The sequence below is a fragment of the Salvelinus sp. IW2-2015 genome, linkage group LG1 (genome assembly GCF_002910315.2).
Source record: "Salvelinus sp. IW2-2015 linkage group LG1, ASM291031v2, whole genome shotgun sequence".
Lineage (NCBI taxonomy): Eukaryota > Metazoa > Chordata > Actinopteri > Salmoniformes > Salmonidae > Salvelinus > Salvelinus sp. IW2-2015.
Window position 1 is genome coordinate 22,787,756 of NC_036838.1, and position 20,373 is coordinate 22,808,128.

The following is a 20,373-nucleotide window of genomic DNA, read 5'->3' on the forward strand; positions in this document are numbered from 1 at the left end:
TCCTTGTCATATGAAGAGAAATTATAGAGAAAACGTATCGGTGCTCATCAGCTATTGAACATAAACATTATGTTGGAAATCACAAATTCAACAATGAGAGATTTGGAAGGAATCTGTGGCTAACTGCAAGTGTTGCAAAGGAATCACTATTTTACTTCCCCTGCCTGCTATTCAGTGGAGAGGGTGTGTCGTCCAAGTCTGGGTTTAAGGGTTTCTTTTCCAAGCTTAAAAGGATTTACATTCACACGCAACYCCATGTGCCAGAAAAGGTTGAATACGTTGGCCATGCTGTCAAACAAGTGGGAAATCTCAGACTTCAGTGAGTTCAAGACAACTGATAACTCAGAAAAAAAACGAGCTCCAACTGGGAAAATAAGTTTTGAACGATCATCCAACTCGGAAGTCGGGAACTCAGACCTCTTTCTAGCTCAGACCTGAAGATCCCTGATGTCATGATTTTCTTCTGAGTTCCCAGTTGTCTTGAAAGCACTTTAATCAAAGTTTCATGACAAAATTTGCCCACAAGAAGGACCGCGGCGCCACCTTCCTGTTCAAGTGAGCAAAACATGTATTGTATTGTTAAATGATGTAATATGCCAGGGAGATATGTATACTGTACTGTAGCTAAGAAAGTAATACTAAGTGTATGTTGTGTAGTAAGCTGTTAGTAGCACATGTGCCTCGCTCTAATAATTTGGTCCCTTTCGCCCTCATAGCTCAGACTACTGTTTCGACTTGGTGGTGCACATGTAGCCTGCTTTAGAGAAATCATTGAATAGTGTAAGAGCTTTTACTGTCTGCTTATATGCCCCCCTTATTTTTTTATACGGTTTTGACTTGGTGTACAGGGAGAATACTGTAAGGACGGCCCATGTTCTGAATTCTGTCGCTGTACATTTCAAAAGTGCTGAACAAATAGTTATATTGACCGCGTCTGTCTTAGCTCGCTCATTCATGTCTGAATCGAAATTCCGGATTGCCTCTTATCCGCTCCTCGTTCCTTTATGCCATAGTTAGTATAATTGACAGTAGAAACCACATTTGTTTAATACCTCTTAAGGATCCGCCCCTTTTTCCAATTTTTGCCTGAAATGACATTTCTAACTGCCTGTAGCTCAGGACATGAAGCAAGAATATGCATATTCTTGATACACATTGAAGTTTGTGAAATGTGAAATTAATGTAGGAGAATAACACATTAGATCTGGTAAAAGATAAAACAAAGGGAAAAAAAAGTTTTGGGTATTTTTTTGGACCATCTTTGAAATGCAAGAGAAAGGCCATAATGTATTATTCCAGCCCATGCGCAATTTAGATATTGGCCACTAGATGGCAGCAGTGCATGTGTAAATCTTTAGACTGATCCAATGAACCATTGCATTTATGTTCAAAATGTTGTATCAAGACTGCCAAAATGTGCCTAATTGGTTTATTAATAACTTTCAAGTTCATAACTCTGCACTCTCCTCAAACAATAGCATGGTATTGTTTCACTGTAATAGCTACTGTAAATTGGACAGTGCAGTTAGATTAACAAGAATTTAAGCTTCCTGCCAATATCAGATATGTCTATGTCCTGGGAAATGGTCTTGTTACTTACAACCTCATGCTAATCGCATTAGCGCACATTAGCTCAACCGTCCCGCGGTTGGGACACTGACTTGCTTTTTCCACATTTTGTTATGTTGCAGCCTTATTCTAAAATTGATGAAATTGTTTTTTTTCCCCTCAATCTACACACAATACCCCATAATGACAAAGCAAAAACAGGTTTTTAGAAATGTTTGCTAAATTATTTATTTTTTAAACAAAAAAAAAACACATTTACATAATTATTCAGTACTTTGTTGAAGCACCTTTGGCAGCGATTACAGCCTTGAGTTTTCTAGGGTAGGACGCTACAAGCTTGGCACACCTGTATTTGGGGAGTTTCTCCCATTCTTCTCTGCAGATCCTCTCAAGCTCTGTCAGGTTGGATGGGGAGCGTTGCTGCACAGCTATTTTCAGGTTTCTCCAAAGATTTTCAATCAGGTTCAAGTCCGGGCTCTGGCTGGGCCACTCAAGGACATTCAGAGACTTGTCCCAAAGCCACTCCTGCGTTGTCTTGGCTGCGTGCTTAGGGTCATTGTCCTGTTGGTAGGTATACCTCAAATCAAATTGTATTTGTCACAACAGGTGTAGATCTTACAGTGAAATACTTAATTACAAGCCCTTAACCAACAATGTAGTTTTAAGATTTTTTTTAAAGTAACAAATAATTAAAGAGCAGTAGTAAAATAACAATAGCGAGGCTATATACGGGGGTACCGGTACAGAGTCAATGTGCCGGGGCAGCGATTAGTTGAGGTAATATGTACATGTAGGTAGAGTTATTAAAGTGACTATGCTTAGATAAGAGAGTAGCAGCAGTGTAAAAGAGGGGGGAAATGCAAATAGTCTGGGTAGCCATTTGATTAGATGTTCAGGAGTCTTATGGCTTGGGGGTAGAAGCTGTTTAGAAGCCTCTTGGACCTAGACTTGGCGCTCCGGTACCACTTGCCATGCAGTAGCAGAGAGAACAGTCTATGACTAGCGTGGCTGGAGTCTGACAATTTTTAGGGCTTGACACCGCCTGGTATAGAGGTCCTGGATGGCAGGAAGCTTGGCCCCAGGGATGTACTAGGCCCTACACACTACCCTCTGTAGTGCCTTGCGTCGCAGGCTGAGCAGTTGCCATACCAGGCAGTGATGCAACCAGTCAGGATGCTCTCGATGGTGCAGCTCTAGAACCTTTTGAGGATCTGAGGACCCATGCCAAATCTTTTCAGTCTCCTGAGGGGGAATAGGTTTTGTCGTGCTCTCTTCACGGCTGTCTTGGTGTGCTTGGACCATGTTAGTTTGTTGGTGATGTGGACACCAAGGAACTTGAAGCTCTCAACCTGCTCCACTACAGCCCCGTCGATGAGAATGGGGGCGTGCTCGGTCCTCTTTTTCCTGTAATCCACAATCATCTCCTTTGTCTTGATCACGTTGAGGGAGAGGTTGTTGTCCTGGCACCACACGACCAGGTCTCWGACCTCCTCCCTATAGCTGTCTCGTCGTTGTCGGTGATCAGGCCTACGACTGTTGTGTCATCGGCAAACTTAATGGTGTTGTAGTCATGTCTTCGCCCTAGTCTGATGTCCTGAGCGCTCTGGAGCAGGTTTTCATCAAGGATATCACTGTACTTTGCTCCGTTCATCTTTTCCTCGACCCTGACTTGTCTCTCAGTCCCTGCCGCTGAAAAACATCCTCACAGCATGATGCTGCCACCACCATGCTTCACTGTAGGGATGGTGCAAGGTTTCCTCCAGACATGACGCTTGGCATTCAGGTCAAAGAGTTCAATATTGGTTTCATCAGACGAGAGAATCTTGTGTCTCTCTTGTCGTGTTGTGTGTTTTGTCCTATATTTTTAATCCCAGCCCTAACCCGCAGGAGGCCTTTTGGTAGGCTGTCATTGTAAATAAGAAGTTGTTCTTAACTGACTTATCTAGATAACAAGGTTAAATTAAATAAAAAAAATGACAAAAACGTCAATGTTCTCAATATAATGAGCGGTTATCCTGAGTTGAGAAGAACTAAGAGTTGACCAAAGTTACCTCGCTAACTCCTCAAACCTGAGGAGCGTAAGTATGACGTCAATTACAAATGGTTCATGAACGCGCACGCTTTAGCGTATGTGCACGTTCGACGTTTTTGTTGCTGTTGAATTGTACTGCGGTTGCGCGCGGCACAATGTTGTTACGGTTGGTGACGCGATTTGTAAAGAAAMAGAAGGGTGGAGAAAATATAAAAAGAGAGATGGAGGAGAGCCTTACATTTACCCTCCACTTAAGCACATTTTCTTAGGTTAAAAGCTAACCTACGCGCGTAGCTATAGTTTTAGTTTTGGAAGCCGGAGGGGAAACCAACGTTAGCTAGTCAACATCACCCTATGTGATCTTCCTTCCCCGCCGCATGCTGTTACGGTCAGAGCCAGACAACAAAATAGCTAATCGCCATTATATGACCCAGTACCTAGCGTCATTATTACCCTCCATGTGGGTGAGGGACTTGTGTGTGTCAGATTATGGCGAGAAAAACAGTTAACAGGAAAAGGAAGGCAGGGGAGTCCAAGGACCAACAACAGGTAGGCGGAAACAGTGGCGATTCAGGCAAACCAGCTAATGTTACCATTTTGTTTTGAATGTTTGACTTAGTAACGTTAGCTAACAGGTTGGAAGGTAGCTAGCTTGATAGATCATGCCACGCAGKTAAAATGCACAATTTGTTTTTGAAAATGTAATAAAATAACTGTAGCTTCATAGACAGCTAGGTAGCTACCGGAACTCAATCTGTGTTGCTAAATTAGCTTGTTAGCCAATAATGTAACAGCTAGCTAGCACACACTGGCTAGTTAGCTAACGTTAGTTCGCGTATGTATTTCATGATTTCCTTTGACTGTCCCTCCTTTGTTTTTTATTTTATTACATTGACAGTTTCCCTAACTTGTTAACTAACTGTTTTTAACAATACATTTAGCTATACTTGTGACGTGTTGGTTAGGCCTAGCGTTAGGCCTACCAGTACCACATTAGGCAATTATGCATTGGATGAACTATTGGGTTGTAGGGGACGGTGAAAAAATATGATTTCATGTCATTCAATAGAGATATACCAGAGTAAATCTGAGAGTAGTGTAAAATAATAGGAATTATTGTAGTTAGTTAGCTAACTTATATTATTTTAGACTGGACTAGGTTGTTAGGTATTATTGTAATTATTATTAGGATGGTAATGTTAATGGGCAATTCCGGCACTTTTTAAACGTCATTTTCATAATCTCCAGCACCATACCAGTGTCATAAAAAGATAAAGTGATAAAAAATATGCTTCTCTGTGACATCACAGGGTAGAATTAAAAGTAATAAAAATAGTGATTTTTCTAAACCTGCAACAAGTTTCTAGCCAGAGTCAGAGTATTTTCTAGCCCTTGATCATGACTTGGTTCCATTACATTACACAAGTAAGTCATTGGAGGAAGGCATATTTTGTAGCGGGTGGGTTTTGTTAAAGCTGTTAAAAACAAAGTGTTGGAGAAGAAAGTAAAAGTGCAATATGTGCCATGTAAGAAACCTAAGGTTTATGTTCCTTGCTCAGAACATGAGAACAGATGAAAGCTGGTGGTTCCTTTTAACATGAGTCTTCAATATTCCCAGGCAAGATGTTTTAGGTTGTAGTTATTATAGGAATTATAGGACTATTTCTCTCTATATGATTTGTATTTCATATACCTTTGACTATTGGATGTTCTTATAGGCACTTTAGTATTGCCAGTGTAACAATATAGCTTCCATCCCTCTCCTCGCCGCTACCTGGGCTCGAAACAGGAACACATCGACAACAGACACCCTCGAAGCAGCGTTACCCATGCAGAGCAAGGGGAGCAACTACTCCAAGTCTCAGAGCGAGTGACATTTACATTTTACATTTAAGTCATTTAGCAGACGCTCTTATCCAGAGCGACTTACAAATTGGAAAGTTCATACATATTCATCCTGGTCCCCCCGTGGGGAATGAACCCACAACCCTGGCGTTGCAAGCGCCATGCTCTACCAACTGAGCCACACGGGACCACACGTGACGTTTGAAACGCTAATAGCGCGCATCCCGCTAACTAGCTACCCATTTCACATCGGTTACACCAGCCTAATCTCGGAGTTGATAGCTTGAAGTCATAACAGCGCAATGCTTGAAGCATTGCGAAGAGCTGCTGGCAAAACGCACGAAAGTGCTGTTTGAATGAATGCTTACGAGCCTGCTGGTGCCTACCATTCGCTCAGTCAGACTGCTCTATCAAATCATAGACTTAATTATAACATAATAACACACAGAAATATGAGCCTTATGTCATTAATATGGTCAAATCTGGAAACTAGCATCTCGGAAACAAAACGTTTATTCTTTCAGTGAAATACGGAACCGTTCCGTATTTTATTTAACGGGTGGCATCCATAAGTCTAAATATTCCTGTTACATTGCACAACCTTCAATGTTATGTCATAATTACGTAAAATTCTGGCAAATTAGTTCGCAATGAGCCAGGCGGCCCAAACTGTTGCATATACCCTGACTCTGCGTGCAATGAACGCAAGAGAAGTGACACAATTTCACCTGGTTAATATTGCCTGCTAACCTGGATTTCTTTTAGCTAAATTTGCAGGTTTAAAAATATATACTTCTGTGTATTGATTTTAAGAAAGGCATTGATGTTTATGGTTAGGTACACACGTTGGAGCAACGACAGTCCTTTTTCGCGAAGGCGCACRGCATCGATTATATGCAACGCAGGACAAGCTAGATAAACTAGTAATATCATCAACTATGTGTAGTTATAACTAGTGATTATGATTGATTGATTTTTTTTTTAATAAGATACGTTGATCTTATAAGCCATATTTCCATGTTACAGCTCTTGGTTACGGACGACAGTGGACTACTTGTGCTAATAAGCTATCAGCGTCTCCGAACACCTGTGTGTAAACGGAAGACTGAGGCCACAAACGTTGTCATTGAAAAAACTGTGTTAAAACAGTGTACCCTAAGTGTGTATTTTGCATTTGTGAAAGTATTTTGTCATATTAAAGTAGAGGGATTTATGTTTCTAGAACCGTACTGCAATTAAGAATCGATTCACATTTAGATGGAGTATTTGGCTGTTTTGGCTTCCAGAGCCAATTCGCCCTTTAAAGCCACTGAYTAAGTCCCAAATAAAATGTCACTTTTTTTAGGTCTGGTTTAATATACACTACARGACCAAAWGTATGTGGACACCTGCTCATCGAACATCACATTCCAAAATCATGGGAGTTGGTAGAAGGCTTTCCATTAGATGTTAGAACATTGCTGCAGGGACTTGCTTCCATTTAGTCACGAGCGTTAGTGAGGTTAGGTACTGATGTTAGGCGATTAGGCCTGGCTCGCATTTGTCATTCCAATTCATCCCAAAGGGGTTTGATTGGGTAGAGTTCAGGGCTCTCTACAGGCCAGTCATCTTCTTCCACACTGATCTTGACAAACCATTTCTGTATGGACCTCACTTTGTGCACTGTGGCATGGTCATGCTGAAACAGGAAAGGGCCTTTTCCCAAACTGTTTCCATAAAGTTGGAAGCGCAGAGTCATCTAGACTGTCATTGTATGCTGTAACTTTAAGATTTCCCTTCACTGGAACTACAGGGCCTAGCACAAACCATGAAAAACAGCCCCAGACCATTATTCCTCCTCCACCAAACTTTACAGTTGGCACTATGCATTGGGGGAAGGTAGTGTTGTCCTGGCATCCGCCAAACCCAGATTTGTCCATCGGACTGCCAGATGGTGGAGCGTGATTCATCACTCCAGAGAATGCATTTTCACTGCTCCAGAGTACAATGGCGGTGAACTTTACACCACCATCGCTGACACTCGGTATTGTGCACGGTGATCTTAGCATGTGTGTGGCTGCTCGGCCATGGAAACCCATTTTATGAAGCTCCCGACGAACAGTTATTGTGCTGACGTTGCTTCCAGAGGCAGTTAGGAACTCTGTAGTGAGTGTTGGTACCGAGGACAGACAATTTTTACACAATACTCACTTCAACATTCGGTGGTCCCGTTCTGTGATCTTGTGTGGCCAACCACTTCGTGGCTGAGCCATTGTTGAACCTAGATTTTTCCACTTCACAATAACAGCACTTACAGTTGGCCGGAGCAGCTCTGGCAGGGCAGAAATTTGACGAACTGACTTGTTGACGGGGTGTCCACATACGTGTATGTGTGTATATATATATATATGTGTATATATAAATATATATAAATGTTCCGCATTGACTGACCTTCATGTCTTAATGTAATGATGGACTGTCGTTTTCTCTGCTTATTTGAGCTGCTCATACCATAATATGGACAAAGCCTATTTGATAAAATACCATCTTCTGTATACCATTCCTACCTTGTCACAACACAACTGATTGGCTCTAACGCATTAAGAAGGAAATATATTACACAAAATAACTTTTAACAGGGCACACCTGTTAATTGAAATGCATTCCAGGTGACTACCTCATGAAGCTGGTTGAGAGAATGCCAAGAGTGTGCAAAGCTGTCATCAAGGCGAAGTTTGAAGAATCAAAAATATATTTTAATTTAACACTTTTTTGGTTATTACCTGATGCCATATGTGTTATTTCGTAGGTTTGATGTCTTCACTAATATTCTACAACGTAGAAAATAGTAAAATTAATGAAAAACCCTGGAATGAGTAGGTGTGTCAACTTTTGACWAGGACTGTGTATGTGTGTGTGTATGTATATATAGATGAAAGATGAATTTGCCATTTGGATCACTTCAAAGTGATACACATTAAGGTTTTATGAATTATAAGTACAGCAGCTTTGTTTACATATTGCAGGTCAAATTTCACCAGGTAATTATGACGCATATGCCTATTGATAATTTGTCTCGCACACTTTATCTGTCCCTCTGATCCATACACAACTACAGCAACACATCAACAATACATCTATATCCCTAGCTATATCCCTCTCAATACAAACAAGACTCATAAATGAGAGTTGAGTGATATAGAATAAATGTGTAATTTAGCTGACAAATGCATATCGTAACAGTTAATACAATTGATTCCTGGTTGTCTGTCTGTGTGACAGCTGACGATATGCATTTGTGTAGAGTTGGAAACACCTGTGGGTCTGTCATTAATTTTGCTTTGATGTTGCTAGCTTGAGCTTCTGAATGAACTGGAATTGTGGGCGATTTTCATTCAGCAAGGGATTGAGAATATCTTCCTAGTGCAACATTTTGCTAGTTGGACCATATTTCAGACTTCTCAGCACAACCAGTGCTAGCAGCATGCTGGACACTGGGTAATAATCATGAAAGCCAGCTCTGTCTACTGGTAAGTGAAAGCTAGCTAGCTAATTTACCTCAAATGTTTGTCCATTGAGTGCTAGTATAGAATTCTACAATCTAGTGAAGATAGAATGCTGACTTGGACAGGCAGTGTCACATCCGTAAAGTTTTTGATTAAAGGTTTTTATTGTGGACGCATTTCAAGTATGATTGTATGCAGACTTTCTATGCCAACCTAACTTTCATCAAGGACTTAGGAAACCAATTCTATATCACTTTTCTTTGTCAGTAATCATTAGTCAGCATCACTGCGTAACATGGTCATGATAAAATGTTCATGCCCTTCCTGCTGCCACCGAAGTGTTAACAGGCCATTTTTTATCTGTGTGTGTGATCTATTTCGGGTAAATATACTGTAGGGATGAGTGAGGAATGAGTCCAGCTAGCTCAAATAAACAAGGGAGTCAAATGGGTGTATCAATCCCTGGGTCTAGGGTTAGTCTAGAGGTACACACTGAGTCTACAAAACATTAACACCAGCTATTTTCATGACACACTGACCAGGTGAAAGCCTTGATCCCTTATTGATGTAACTTGTTAATTAAATGGACTTCAAATCAGTGTAGATGAACGAAGGGGAGAAAGGTTAAAGAAGGATTTTTAAGCCTTGAGACATGGATTGTGGTATACTCTGTGTATATACAGTACAGGCAGTTTGTGGGACTGGTAACAGATAAAAACTGACTCTGATGCTGTTGAAATGCAGTTCTTGAGGGGAAACCAACCACACAGGATTTGTGTAAAAAAAAAAAAGTTAAATGTATATAAGAACAAATTCTTATTTACAATGACGGCCTACCAGGGAACAGTGGGTTAACTGCCTTGTTCAGGGCCAGGACAACAGATTTTTACGTTGTCTGCTCGGGGATTTGGTCCAGCAACTTTTCGGTTACTGGTTTAACACTCTAACCACTAGGCTACCTGCCGCCCCTAAATACATCTTGCCAGCCAAAGAAGACACGGTTTGGGTGGCTGCAGGTCAAGTTGTCCACACTCTGGGTCCTTTTGTGGACAACGMGGAGGAGGTACCATTTCATAGAGCCTGTGCTGGCAGATTAAAGGGTGAGAGAGAATACAAAGCCATGAGCTTATAAAAAAAACTTTTGGAATTGAGTTTGAGTTCTTGTTTGTTTATTCTGTTACTCAAGTGATTGATAATAACATTTAATATTTGAAATGAAACATCTGTCATTAATGATCTGGAATGAAATTCCTAAAACGTTGTAAATTTGAAATGGAGTGCAGTGTCATTTGCTGTCTGTCTTTTGGGACCCTGTCACATCCATAACATTTTCCTCTAGCTTTTCAGACACTTTTTTTGTTGTAATTTACCGGACATGCATATACATTGGGTGCATAAAGCATTACGTGCATCCACATTGGGTGCATCCACTTACGGTGCTCAAAATCACATTTAGATTATTGTAATTCATTTTAACAGAATAGAAATTAGCCTTAAAAGTTGTAATAATAAAGTAGAATGATCTATACCAACATGACAGGTTGTATTGAAAAGTTGTGCCTTCATCCCTGCTATAAATCATAAATGAATCTCTTTTTTTATTTTTTATTTAAGAAACATTTAACCCAGAAGAGCAAGTCGCCTACACAGTAACTTCAAAATATATTTGTGAACTCTTGTCCTATAGGCTATTTGTATGAACATTTTTAATAAAGAAAACACAGCTCTTTTCAAATACAACCCAGGCCTCTAACTTTAGTTTAGCCTAGGCATGAACATTTTAATTAGGCCTAAAAAATAACAAAACATGCCTGTCTACGAACACCAGGGCAGGCCTCCCCACACCCCATTCCCGCTGCGATTCAGCACCACAGCAGCGGAATAAGGCCACTTTAGGCGGCCACAAAATAAAGAACTGGTAAAACTGATGTTGGACAGTCAAATTTGATATGTGAATAAACAAAATTCATTAAGGCTGGTTCATTAAGAGAGAGAGAGATTATTTTACATTGCTCCTGTGAAACGAGGCCCTCGCCATGCATTTATAAAAGCACTTGTTTCCAAAGCTCACATGATATCGAAACTCTTTTTTTCTTTTTCTTTTTACAGTTCTACTGGATGATTATAGTAAATGTTGTTTATTGGGTACATGACACCCGGGCGGCATATGTGGATATTGCCTAGGGCGGCAGCAGAACTGCTAGGACCGAGCCCGACGAACACAGTTTGCCTCTAATTTACTAGCGTTTGCGGCGGACCTTGGCCTTCTCAAAGTGGCTGCTACTGTTGGGAAGTCAAAACTGTCCAACTCCTTGGAGCTGCTTGCGATGCGTATCAGCCTCGTTACTTTGTCCTCAAGAAGGCGTGATCTTGAGGCCGTCTTTACTCTGTTTTGGAGAAAGAATCCCCTCTCAGCGGGCACACTGGAAACGGGGAAAATCAAAACACCAATTTAAGTATTTTGCGTCAGTAAAAATAGAAACACACACCCTACACTAATTTCCAGGCAGCTTGAGGATTTATTAGCTTATGAAATATAATTGCCTTTGAAGTTGGAGCACATCAACTGGTATTTCCATGAATTAATAAAAAAGCATTATTTTGCAATGGATTTTATTTTTTCTTCTCCCGGAGAATTTGGCCGGCAACAATTTATTTAATGGCTTTTTAAAAACAATATCGGTGTGTGTGTGTACGGATCCTGCTTTTTTATAAAGTGTCTCTGACGGTGTGTGTGCGCTTAGATCCTGAACTAGTTGRCTCCTTGTATCTGGGTCAGTGGGCTGGGAGTGATGACCATAGCCTCAAGGGGATGAGTGTACTGTGCATGGAAGGGAGAGAGTGCAGCGGGAGGGAGGGGGTCATGATTGTAAGGAGGGATTAAGACTGGGCAGAGAGATAGGGTTCCGTTTTTTTTTTAAACGCGAGAAGGTGCAGAGGGTAAATGTACCGCATTAAGTTGATTTCTTTATATTAAAAATAAACCTAACCTAGGCTGGAGCCTAATTTCTTCCACTTCCCTGATCGTCTTCTGACAGCTGAGCTAGGGCCTATTGGTGTGTTCAAGACATCTGCGAACTCTGAAGAAAACGAGCTCAGACTGGGAAAAATCGTGACCTCAGACCTGAAGATCACTGACAAGTCGGAGCTCTAGGATCATGCCGAGTTTCCGATTTGTAATTCCTAGTTGGATGACCATTCAAAAATATTTTTCCCAGTCGGAGCTTGTTTATTTCAGAGTTCCCAGTAGGGGTGTGAACGCAATTTTTTTTTTTTATTATATATTTTTTTAAATAAATAATAAATAATAAACTGATTCGGGATCCTTAATCTGTATCCGAATTGTTTTTATATATTTTTAAACATAGATTCAGAAAGTAATAGTGGGTCAATTTCCACAACTTCTCCACTGTTTTGGTACCCTGGGTARCACACTGAACAGCTTGAATTGAATCGATGCACATGCGCAGATAAGTGTTGCATCTCGCTCATCTCAATATCCTAACCTATTCATTGATGAAAGCTTCTGCTTTACTGAAGTTTCTAGACATCACAAGCCAAGACATTGGGATTCCTGTTTTTGATTGCCGATAGATAGGCCTAGTGCACAGTTCTGACTGTCTGCATGGTGGCCGACCTGCCTATACTGTGCCCCTCCACTCTCGGTCTCTTGCTCACTATGGAAGATGTTTGTATTCTCTGAAGTAATGCAACTAATCAGTCTCCTCCGTTTTCAAAAAAACTTCATCTTAAGGCGTCCGCATTCTTGCCACCCGAAACAGTTCGCTAGCGTTCGCACTGATTTTAATCCGCAACAAGTCCATTTGGTGGAAACATACCACTGGTGGGGGAAAAATATGGATACAAATCTGTCGCCAATTGGATGGAAATCTTGCTACTGTACTTGATTTACATGGTGCTGTTCGTCTCATTTAAGCCTTGTTAACCTTTTATCTTTTTCTCTCCTCTGTCAGGTGGGCTGGTGCCAGTCTGCGTGCAAGCGGACACGCGTGTCTTCCTCGTCCCGGCACGCCCAGCAGTGGTGGCGTAGTCTGCGCTCGGTGGTGTACGCACTCCAGGGCCGGGAGATCCGGCCTCAGCAGCAGCATGAGTGGCGTCTCCAGCGTAGCTTGCGGGGCTTTGCTGCCGGCCGCCTCCCGGGCATCCTGAAGGAGCGAGAGTTCTCCCTGGGCCGCCTCAACAAGGTGTTCGCCTCGCAGTGGCTCAACCACCGCCAGGTGGTGTGTGGAACCAAGTGCAATACGGTGAGAGACTGCCCTCTTTTACTTTACTCTTTTTTTTCTTCTTTCAAAATGGACAAACTTTAAAAACATTTCCTGTTAACCGGAAAACCTTGAACTGACCTATTATGAATAAAAAAGGACATGATTCCAGACCTTGTGTTATTTCTCTAACGAAAGGTTTCTTCCCTCCTATCCACAGCTATTTGTGGCAGATGTTCTGACAGGGCAGATTACACGCATCCCCATGCTGAAGGACCGGCAGGGCCGAGGAGGTGGCTCCGGGGGTGTTGGGGGGACAATAGGGGCCCCCTTCCTCGGAAGTGGCTCAGTGTCCGGGCTGGATCAGCAAGGCTGTGGGATCCACGCCATCGAGCTTAACCCCTCAGGCACTCTGCTGGCCACGGGTGGAGACAACCCCAACAGCCTGGCTGTCTACCGGCTGCCCACCCTGGACCCKGTCTGCGTGGGAGATGTGAGTGGTGGCTGAGACAGTCTAAAAGAAAGTCTGATCATACAGGGTCCGACATTAACAATGGCCCGCTGGCCCGGGGCCAGTAAAAACATGTTGGGGCAGTCCATCTTGTCAGTCACTGGCCCGATTGGGCCAGTAATTTCTCAGTGCATTTTGGCGTTCCAGTTCGACATTTACCTGCTCTGTCGCAGTCTGCCAATGAAAAACATTGAAGACTAAATGCGGAAAACTCATGCTATTTGTATTTGAGCAATATGATTGGCTGTTTATTCAACCACACTCCTCGCGAGTCACCTTCTTGAGCATTACATGAATTGATGCATTCACACGGCATACGCAAGCTGTCCAGAGTAAAAAATAAAATAAAAAGCGCTCATCAATCCACTCGCTGAGCTTATTTATTTTATGGAAAGGGATTTACAAAAAGAAAAGAGTTGCTACTGTTGATAGTCTGCAAAAATAAGCTACAAAAAAGACACCTAGCATTCTTCTTGGTGAGACTATTGCATTGATTCTTCTGCCATTGTAGTCCTTGGCCGGGCCAACATCCAAACAGTGTAAAAAAAAAAWAWAWAWAWTTATAATAATTTTCTGGATGGACAAATGCTTTGAGTGTAAACTTAAACGACTAAAACCAGATATAAAGTATGCCGAAAAGATAATGGACCTATGTTTTTAAATAATATAATCTTTGAGAACTAGCAAGCACCAAAATAAATGTTAGACTTTCAGGGAGAATTTAAAATTAGAAAAACAATCAATTTAGCAGTATTCATTTTATGTTTGAGCAAAAGAACACCATGGCAAAATGCATAGAATTGCCAGAAACTAGTTTTAAAAAGGCAACACTTTCTCTCAGCTCCATGGGAAAATATGGACTCACAGGAAATTTACTACATTTTCTCTCAGCTGCAAGGCAAATTTGTGTAAAATTGCAGGAAATTTGCTTTAAAACAGCAAACATTTCATGGAGAAATGTGTAGAATTGCAGGAAATTGGCTTAACATGCTACAATTTCTCTACACTGCCAAGATGGGGCCCTCTAAAATGTTCTCAAATTTTGACGGTCCAACCGTGCTCATTGCCACACCCACCACCTAACCCGTTTTTGATCCAGAAAAAKCCCTGTAATTTAGCCAGATATCTCTTTTGAAAAGCCCTTGTCTTAAAAGGGGAAACATCCTATTTTAAAATGACATACTTTAGAGACAAAAGTTAATCCAATTAATACAACAATTATTTAAGAATAGAGTAATGTCTTACATTGCTAAATTATATTACACAGCTTTTTAATATACCATAATAACCAAATGTAGCCTATTACTAGCTGAATGAAACAAGCATGTCAACGAATGTATTTATAAACCACCCAATGTCTTGGCCAGTAGAAATTCTGTTCMGGCTAGTAGATTTTTGGCCAACTGGCCTGACGGACCAGTGAGGGGYYAAAAAAGTTAATGTTGGACCCTGTCATACAATTCCTGGAATACAATGAAAACATATATATATATATTTTTCATGGGAGGGTTCTCTATTTTTCAGGATGGCCATAATGACTGGATCTTCTCCATTGCATGGATTAGCGACAGCATGGCGGTGTCTGGTAAGTGTTAAAGGTCCAATGCAGCCGTTTTTATCTCAATATCAAATACTTTCTGTGTAATTAAGTACCTTACTGTGATTGTTTTCAATTAAAATGGTCAAAAATAATAAACAAATAGCTTCTTAGCAAAGGGCAATTTCTCAAGCAAGAATTTTGCTACGATTGTCTGGGGGTGGTCTGACTGGGCAGGGGAAAACTGAAAATTAGCTGCTGTTGCCAGAGAGGTTTGGAATTTTCTTTCTTATTGGTCTAACTCATTTACTGCATGGTGATGTTCCCATGGAAGGCCTAAACTCCATCCCACCAAAGCAGGCTGTAGGTTCAGGCGGTCTTTTCGAACAGCTCTWAAATTAAAAGGGCATTATCATAATTTTCACAATTTCACATTATTACTCCAATCTCTGTGTGGAAATGTATATGAKACACAGTAAAAATGACTTGGTTGACTACACTATGCCTTTAAATGGCACAGATTGCGCTTAATGAAGTCTGACATCTTACTATTTTCAACGCAAATGCTATTTAGAGACATTAAAAAAAGTTTATCTTAATGTTTTTTGTACAGAAAGTTGATTCTATTATCACGTATGACCACCAASAACTTTTGGACATCGCATCGACAGTTACTATCCTCGATTTTGACTTCAAATCTGACTTCAACTCAGACTCAGCTGTTCCCTTGTTCACACAGGACGCTATTCCTTTGCTTCATGGGCTACCAAAACGCCACAGGCGTAGACAGGCTGGCATCCTTGTGAGACTGAGACGTAGAGAAGATCGACCGGCACTCCCATTTTATTGGCAAATGTCCAGTCACTCAAGAATAAGATGTATGAGCTTCGTTCAAGAGTCTCCTATCAGAGGGACTTGAAAAACTGCAATATTATATGCCTTGCAGAAACTTGGCTGGCTCAATCTATGAACATAAAACTCAGTGGTTTCTCCATTCTCAAGTCTAAGCGGGGAGGGCTGTGCCTCTTCATAAACAACAACTGGTGCATTGCTTCCAGTGTGAAGGAACTCAAGCTTTTAGTCACCTGATTATAGAATACCTCATGGTAAGCTGCAGACCATATTATCTACCAAGAGAGTTCTCATCCATAATTATCATGGCTGTCTACATCCATCCACAAGCCAACACCACTTTGTCACTCAACAAACTGTATGGGGCCATAAACAAACAAGAAACCACACACCCAGAGGCAGCATTTCTGGTTGGCGGAGACTTTAACGTGGGGTGACTTAAAACCGTTCTACCTCACTTCCACCAACATGCCTCCTGCGCCACTAGGCGTGCTAAAACTAGACCACTTTTATTCTACCCACAGAAATGCATAGAAAGCCATCACACTCCATTCGGCAAATCAGACCGTAACGCCATCGTTCTGCTTCCTGTTTACAAACAAAAGCTGAAACAGGAAGTACCAGTAATGTGCTCAATACGGAAGTGGTCCGATGAAGCAGATGCAAGGCTAAAAGACTGTTTTGCTAGTACAGACTGGGATATGTTTTGGGATTCATCTGATAGCATGGAGGAGTTTACCACGTCAGTCACKGGCTTCCTCAATAAGTGCAGAGACTGTCGTCCCCACAGTGACTTAACAAACGTATCCAAACCAAAAACCCTGCATAACAGGTTAGAGCTAAAGGTTAGAGCTACCACTTACAAAGAACGAGACATGGACGCATACAAGAAAGCCTGCTACAACCTCCGACAAGACATCAAACATGCAAAAGAAAAATACAGGAGTAAGGTGGTATCCTATTACACCGTCTCTGACACTTGTCGGATGTGGCAGGGCTTGAAGACTTTAACGGATTACAAAGGGAAATTCAGCAGTGAGATGCCCGGTGGCACAGAACTCCCAAATGAGTGAAATGCCTTTTACACTTGCCTCAAGGAAAACAACACAGAGTACTGCATGAAAGCCCRMGTTGATCCGAATGACTGGCCACAGAGCGAGATCACAATGTGAGTAAAACTTTTAAACATGTTAACACTCGTAAGGCCTCCGGGCCAGATGGAATACCAGGGGACAATCCCAGAACATGGCATCCCTAGCTGCGTCCTCGGAGCATGTGCAGACCATCTGGCTGGAGTATTTAAGGCGATATTCYATCTCTACCTATCCCAGTCTGCTGTCCCCACTTGCTTCAAGATGTCCGCCGTTGTTCCTGGTAACTGAACTAAATGACTATCGCCTCATAGCACTCACTTCATCATGAAGTGCTTTGAGAGGGTAGTTAAGGATCATATTACCTTCACCTTATCCGACACCCTAGGCCCACTGCAGTTTGAGTACCTCCCCAATAGGTCCACGGATGATGCAATCACACTGCAAGCTGCCCTACCCCATCTGGACAAGAGGACTGCCTATGTAAGAATGCTGTTCATTTACTACAGCTCAGCCTTCAACTCCATAGTACCCTCCAAGCGTATCATTGGGTCCCTGGGTCTGAACCCCAACTGTGCAACTGGGTCCTGGACTTCCTCACGGGCAGCCCCCAGGTGGTGAAGGTGGGCAATAACACCTCCACTATGCTGATCCTCAACACAAGGGGCTCAAAAAAGGTGTGTGCTCAGCCCTCAACTGTTTTCCCTGTTCACCCATGACTGCATGGCCACGCACGCCTCCAACTCAATCGACAAGTTTGCAGACGACACAACAGTGGTAGGTCTGATGACCAACAACGACGAGACAGCCTACAGGGAGGAGGTGAGGACCCTGGTGGAGTGGTGCCAGGAAAATAACCTCCCTCAAKAAAACGAAAGAGCTGATCGTGGACTTTGACAGGGCCACAGTGGAGAAGGTGAAAAGTTCCTTGGCATACACATCACTGACAATCTGAAATGGTCCACCCGGTGAAGAAGGCTGAAGAAATTTGTCTTGGCCCCTAAAACCCACAAATTTTACAGATGCACCATTGAGAGCACCCTATCGGACTGTCACCACCTGGTACGGCAACTGCACCGTCTGCAACTGCAGGACTCTCCAGAGGGTGGTGCGGTCTGCCCACTCATCACTGGTGGCAAACTGCCTGCCCTCCACGACATCTACTGGACCCGGTGTAACAGGAAMGCCAAGAAGATCATCAAGGACCTCAGCCACCCAAGCCACAGCCTGTTCACCCTGCTACCATCCAGAAGGCGAGGTCAGTACAGGTATAGCAAAGCTGGGACCGAGAGACTGAAAAACGGCTTCTATCTCAAGGCAATCAGACTGTTAAATAGATAAAACATGGGACCAACACTTTACATGTTGCGTTTATATTTTTGTTCAGTATTTGTGAGAATGCTGTTTWTAGACTAAAGCTCAGCATTCAACATCATAGTCCCCTCCAACCTCATCACCAAGCTCGGGACACTGGGATTAAACACCTCCCTCTGCAACTGGATCCTGGACTACCTGACGGGCCGGCCCCAGTTGGTGAGGGTAGGAGGTGGGTGCTTAGTCCCCTCCTGTACTCCCTGTTCACCCACGATTGTGTTGCCACACACAACTCCAACACCATCAACTTTGCTGATGACACGGCGGTGGTAGGCCTGATCACCGATCATGAAACAGTATACAGGGAGGTAGTCAGACTTGGAAGTGTGGTGCCAGGACAACAACCTCTCCTCAACATGAGTAAGACCCTGKAGCTGATTGGGGACAACAAGAGAAATTCAGGGCTGTAGAGGAGCGGGTCGAGAGCTTCATGTTCTTTGGCGTCCACATCACTAAGGACTTAACATGGTCCACAACACACCCGCACGGTTGTTGATGAAAGCGCGCACGACAATGCCTCTCCCCCCGCCCCCCCCCCCCCCCCCCCCCCCCAGAGGCTGAAAAATGAGCATGGGCCCTCGGACCTCAAAGTTCTAACTGCACCATCAAGAAGCATCTGACTGGCTGCATCACCGCTTGGTATGGCAAATGCACTGCCCTCGAACCTCAAAGCAAAATCACTTGGCCCGAGTTCTTGCCATCCCGGACTTCCATTATTAGGCCGGTTCAAGAGAAGGCCCGGAAAATTGCCAAGAACTTCGCCACCAAGACCAGACTGTCACTCTGCTACGTCTGGCAAAACAGTACCGGAGCATCGGCTCCGGAGCCACAGGCTCGGAGACAGCTGTCTCCCCGAAAGCCAAAAGACTGCTAAATAGTTCAATGGACTATTTGCATTGACCCTATCTTTGCCAGTGAGTCTACACTCACAACACTTACACTACATGACCAAAAGTATGGGGACACCTGAGTCGATACAACAATCTCATGCAAAAAATAAGGGCATTAATATGGAGTTGGTCCCCTTTGCTGCTATAACAGGCATCCACTCCTCTGGGAAGGCTTCCACTAGATGAATGGAACATTGCTGCGGGGACTTTGCTTCCATTCAGGACAAGAGCATTAGTTTAGGTTTATCGATAGGGCCTGGTTCCCAGTCAGCGTTCCAATTCATCCAAAGGTGTTTGATGTGGAGTTTGAGGTCAGGGCTTGTGCAGGCAGTCAAGTTCGTCCAACACCGATCTGGCCAGATGGTGAAGCGTTGATGCACCACTCCAGCCAACGCTTAGCATTGCACATGATGATCTCTAGGCTGTGTGAAGTGTGCAGCCATGGAAACCATTCTAGAAGCTCGCGACTAACAAGTTCTTGTCTTGAGTTGCTTCAGAGGCAGTTTTGGAACTGTTATTGAATGTTGATTGGCGGACCCGTCCTGTGAGCTTGTGTGGCCTATCAATTCACTGCTGAGCCGTTGTTGCTCCTAGAGGTTTCCACTTCACAATAACAGCACATACAGTTGACTGGGGCAGCTCTAGCAGGGTAGAAATTTGACGAACTGACTTGTTGGAGAGGTGGCATTCTGTGACTGTGCCACGTCATCATGGCTTTAGACGCTTCTGATAGGCTAATTGACATAATTTGAGTCAATTGGAGGTGTACCTGTGGATGTATTWCAAGGCCTACCTTCAAACTCAGTGGATCTTTGCTTGACATCATAGGAAAATCTAAAGAAATCAGCCAAGACCTCAGAAGCAAAAATTGTATACCTTGACAAGTCTGGTTCATCCTTGGGAGCAATTTCCAAACGCTTGAAGGTACCACGTTCATCTGTACAAACAATAGTACACAAGTATT

At 42.8% G+C, this 20,373-nt stretch overlaps 1 protein-coding gene across 1 annotated transcript in view; it reads left to right on the forward strand.

The window, feature by feature from the left end:
* The first annotated feature begins 3,237 nt into the window (after positions 1-3,237).
* The window catches only part of LOC111962705 (DDB1- and CUL4-associated factor 12), a 33,321-nt gene continuing 16,185 nt past the window's right edge, over positions 3,238-20,373 (forward strand). The window contains exons 1-4 of the mRNA XM_023985997.2: positions 3,238-4,150; positions 12,906-13,196; positions 13,375-13,647; positions 15,190-15,250. Of these exons, the coding sequence (XP_023841765.1) occupies positions 4,091-4,150; positions 12,906-13,196; positions 13,375-13,647; positions 15,190-15,250 (685 nt within the window). The 5' untranslated portion in view covers positions 3,238-4,090. The remainder of the gene's footprint in view (positions 4,151-12,905; positions 13,197-13,374; positions 13,648-15,189; positions 15,251-20,373) is intronic.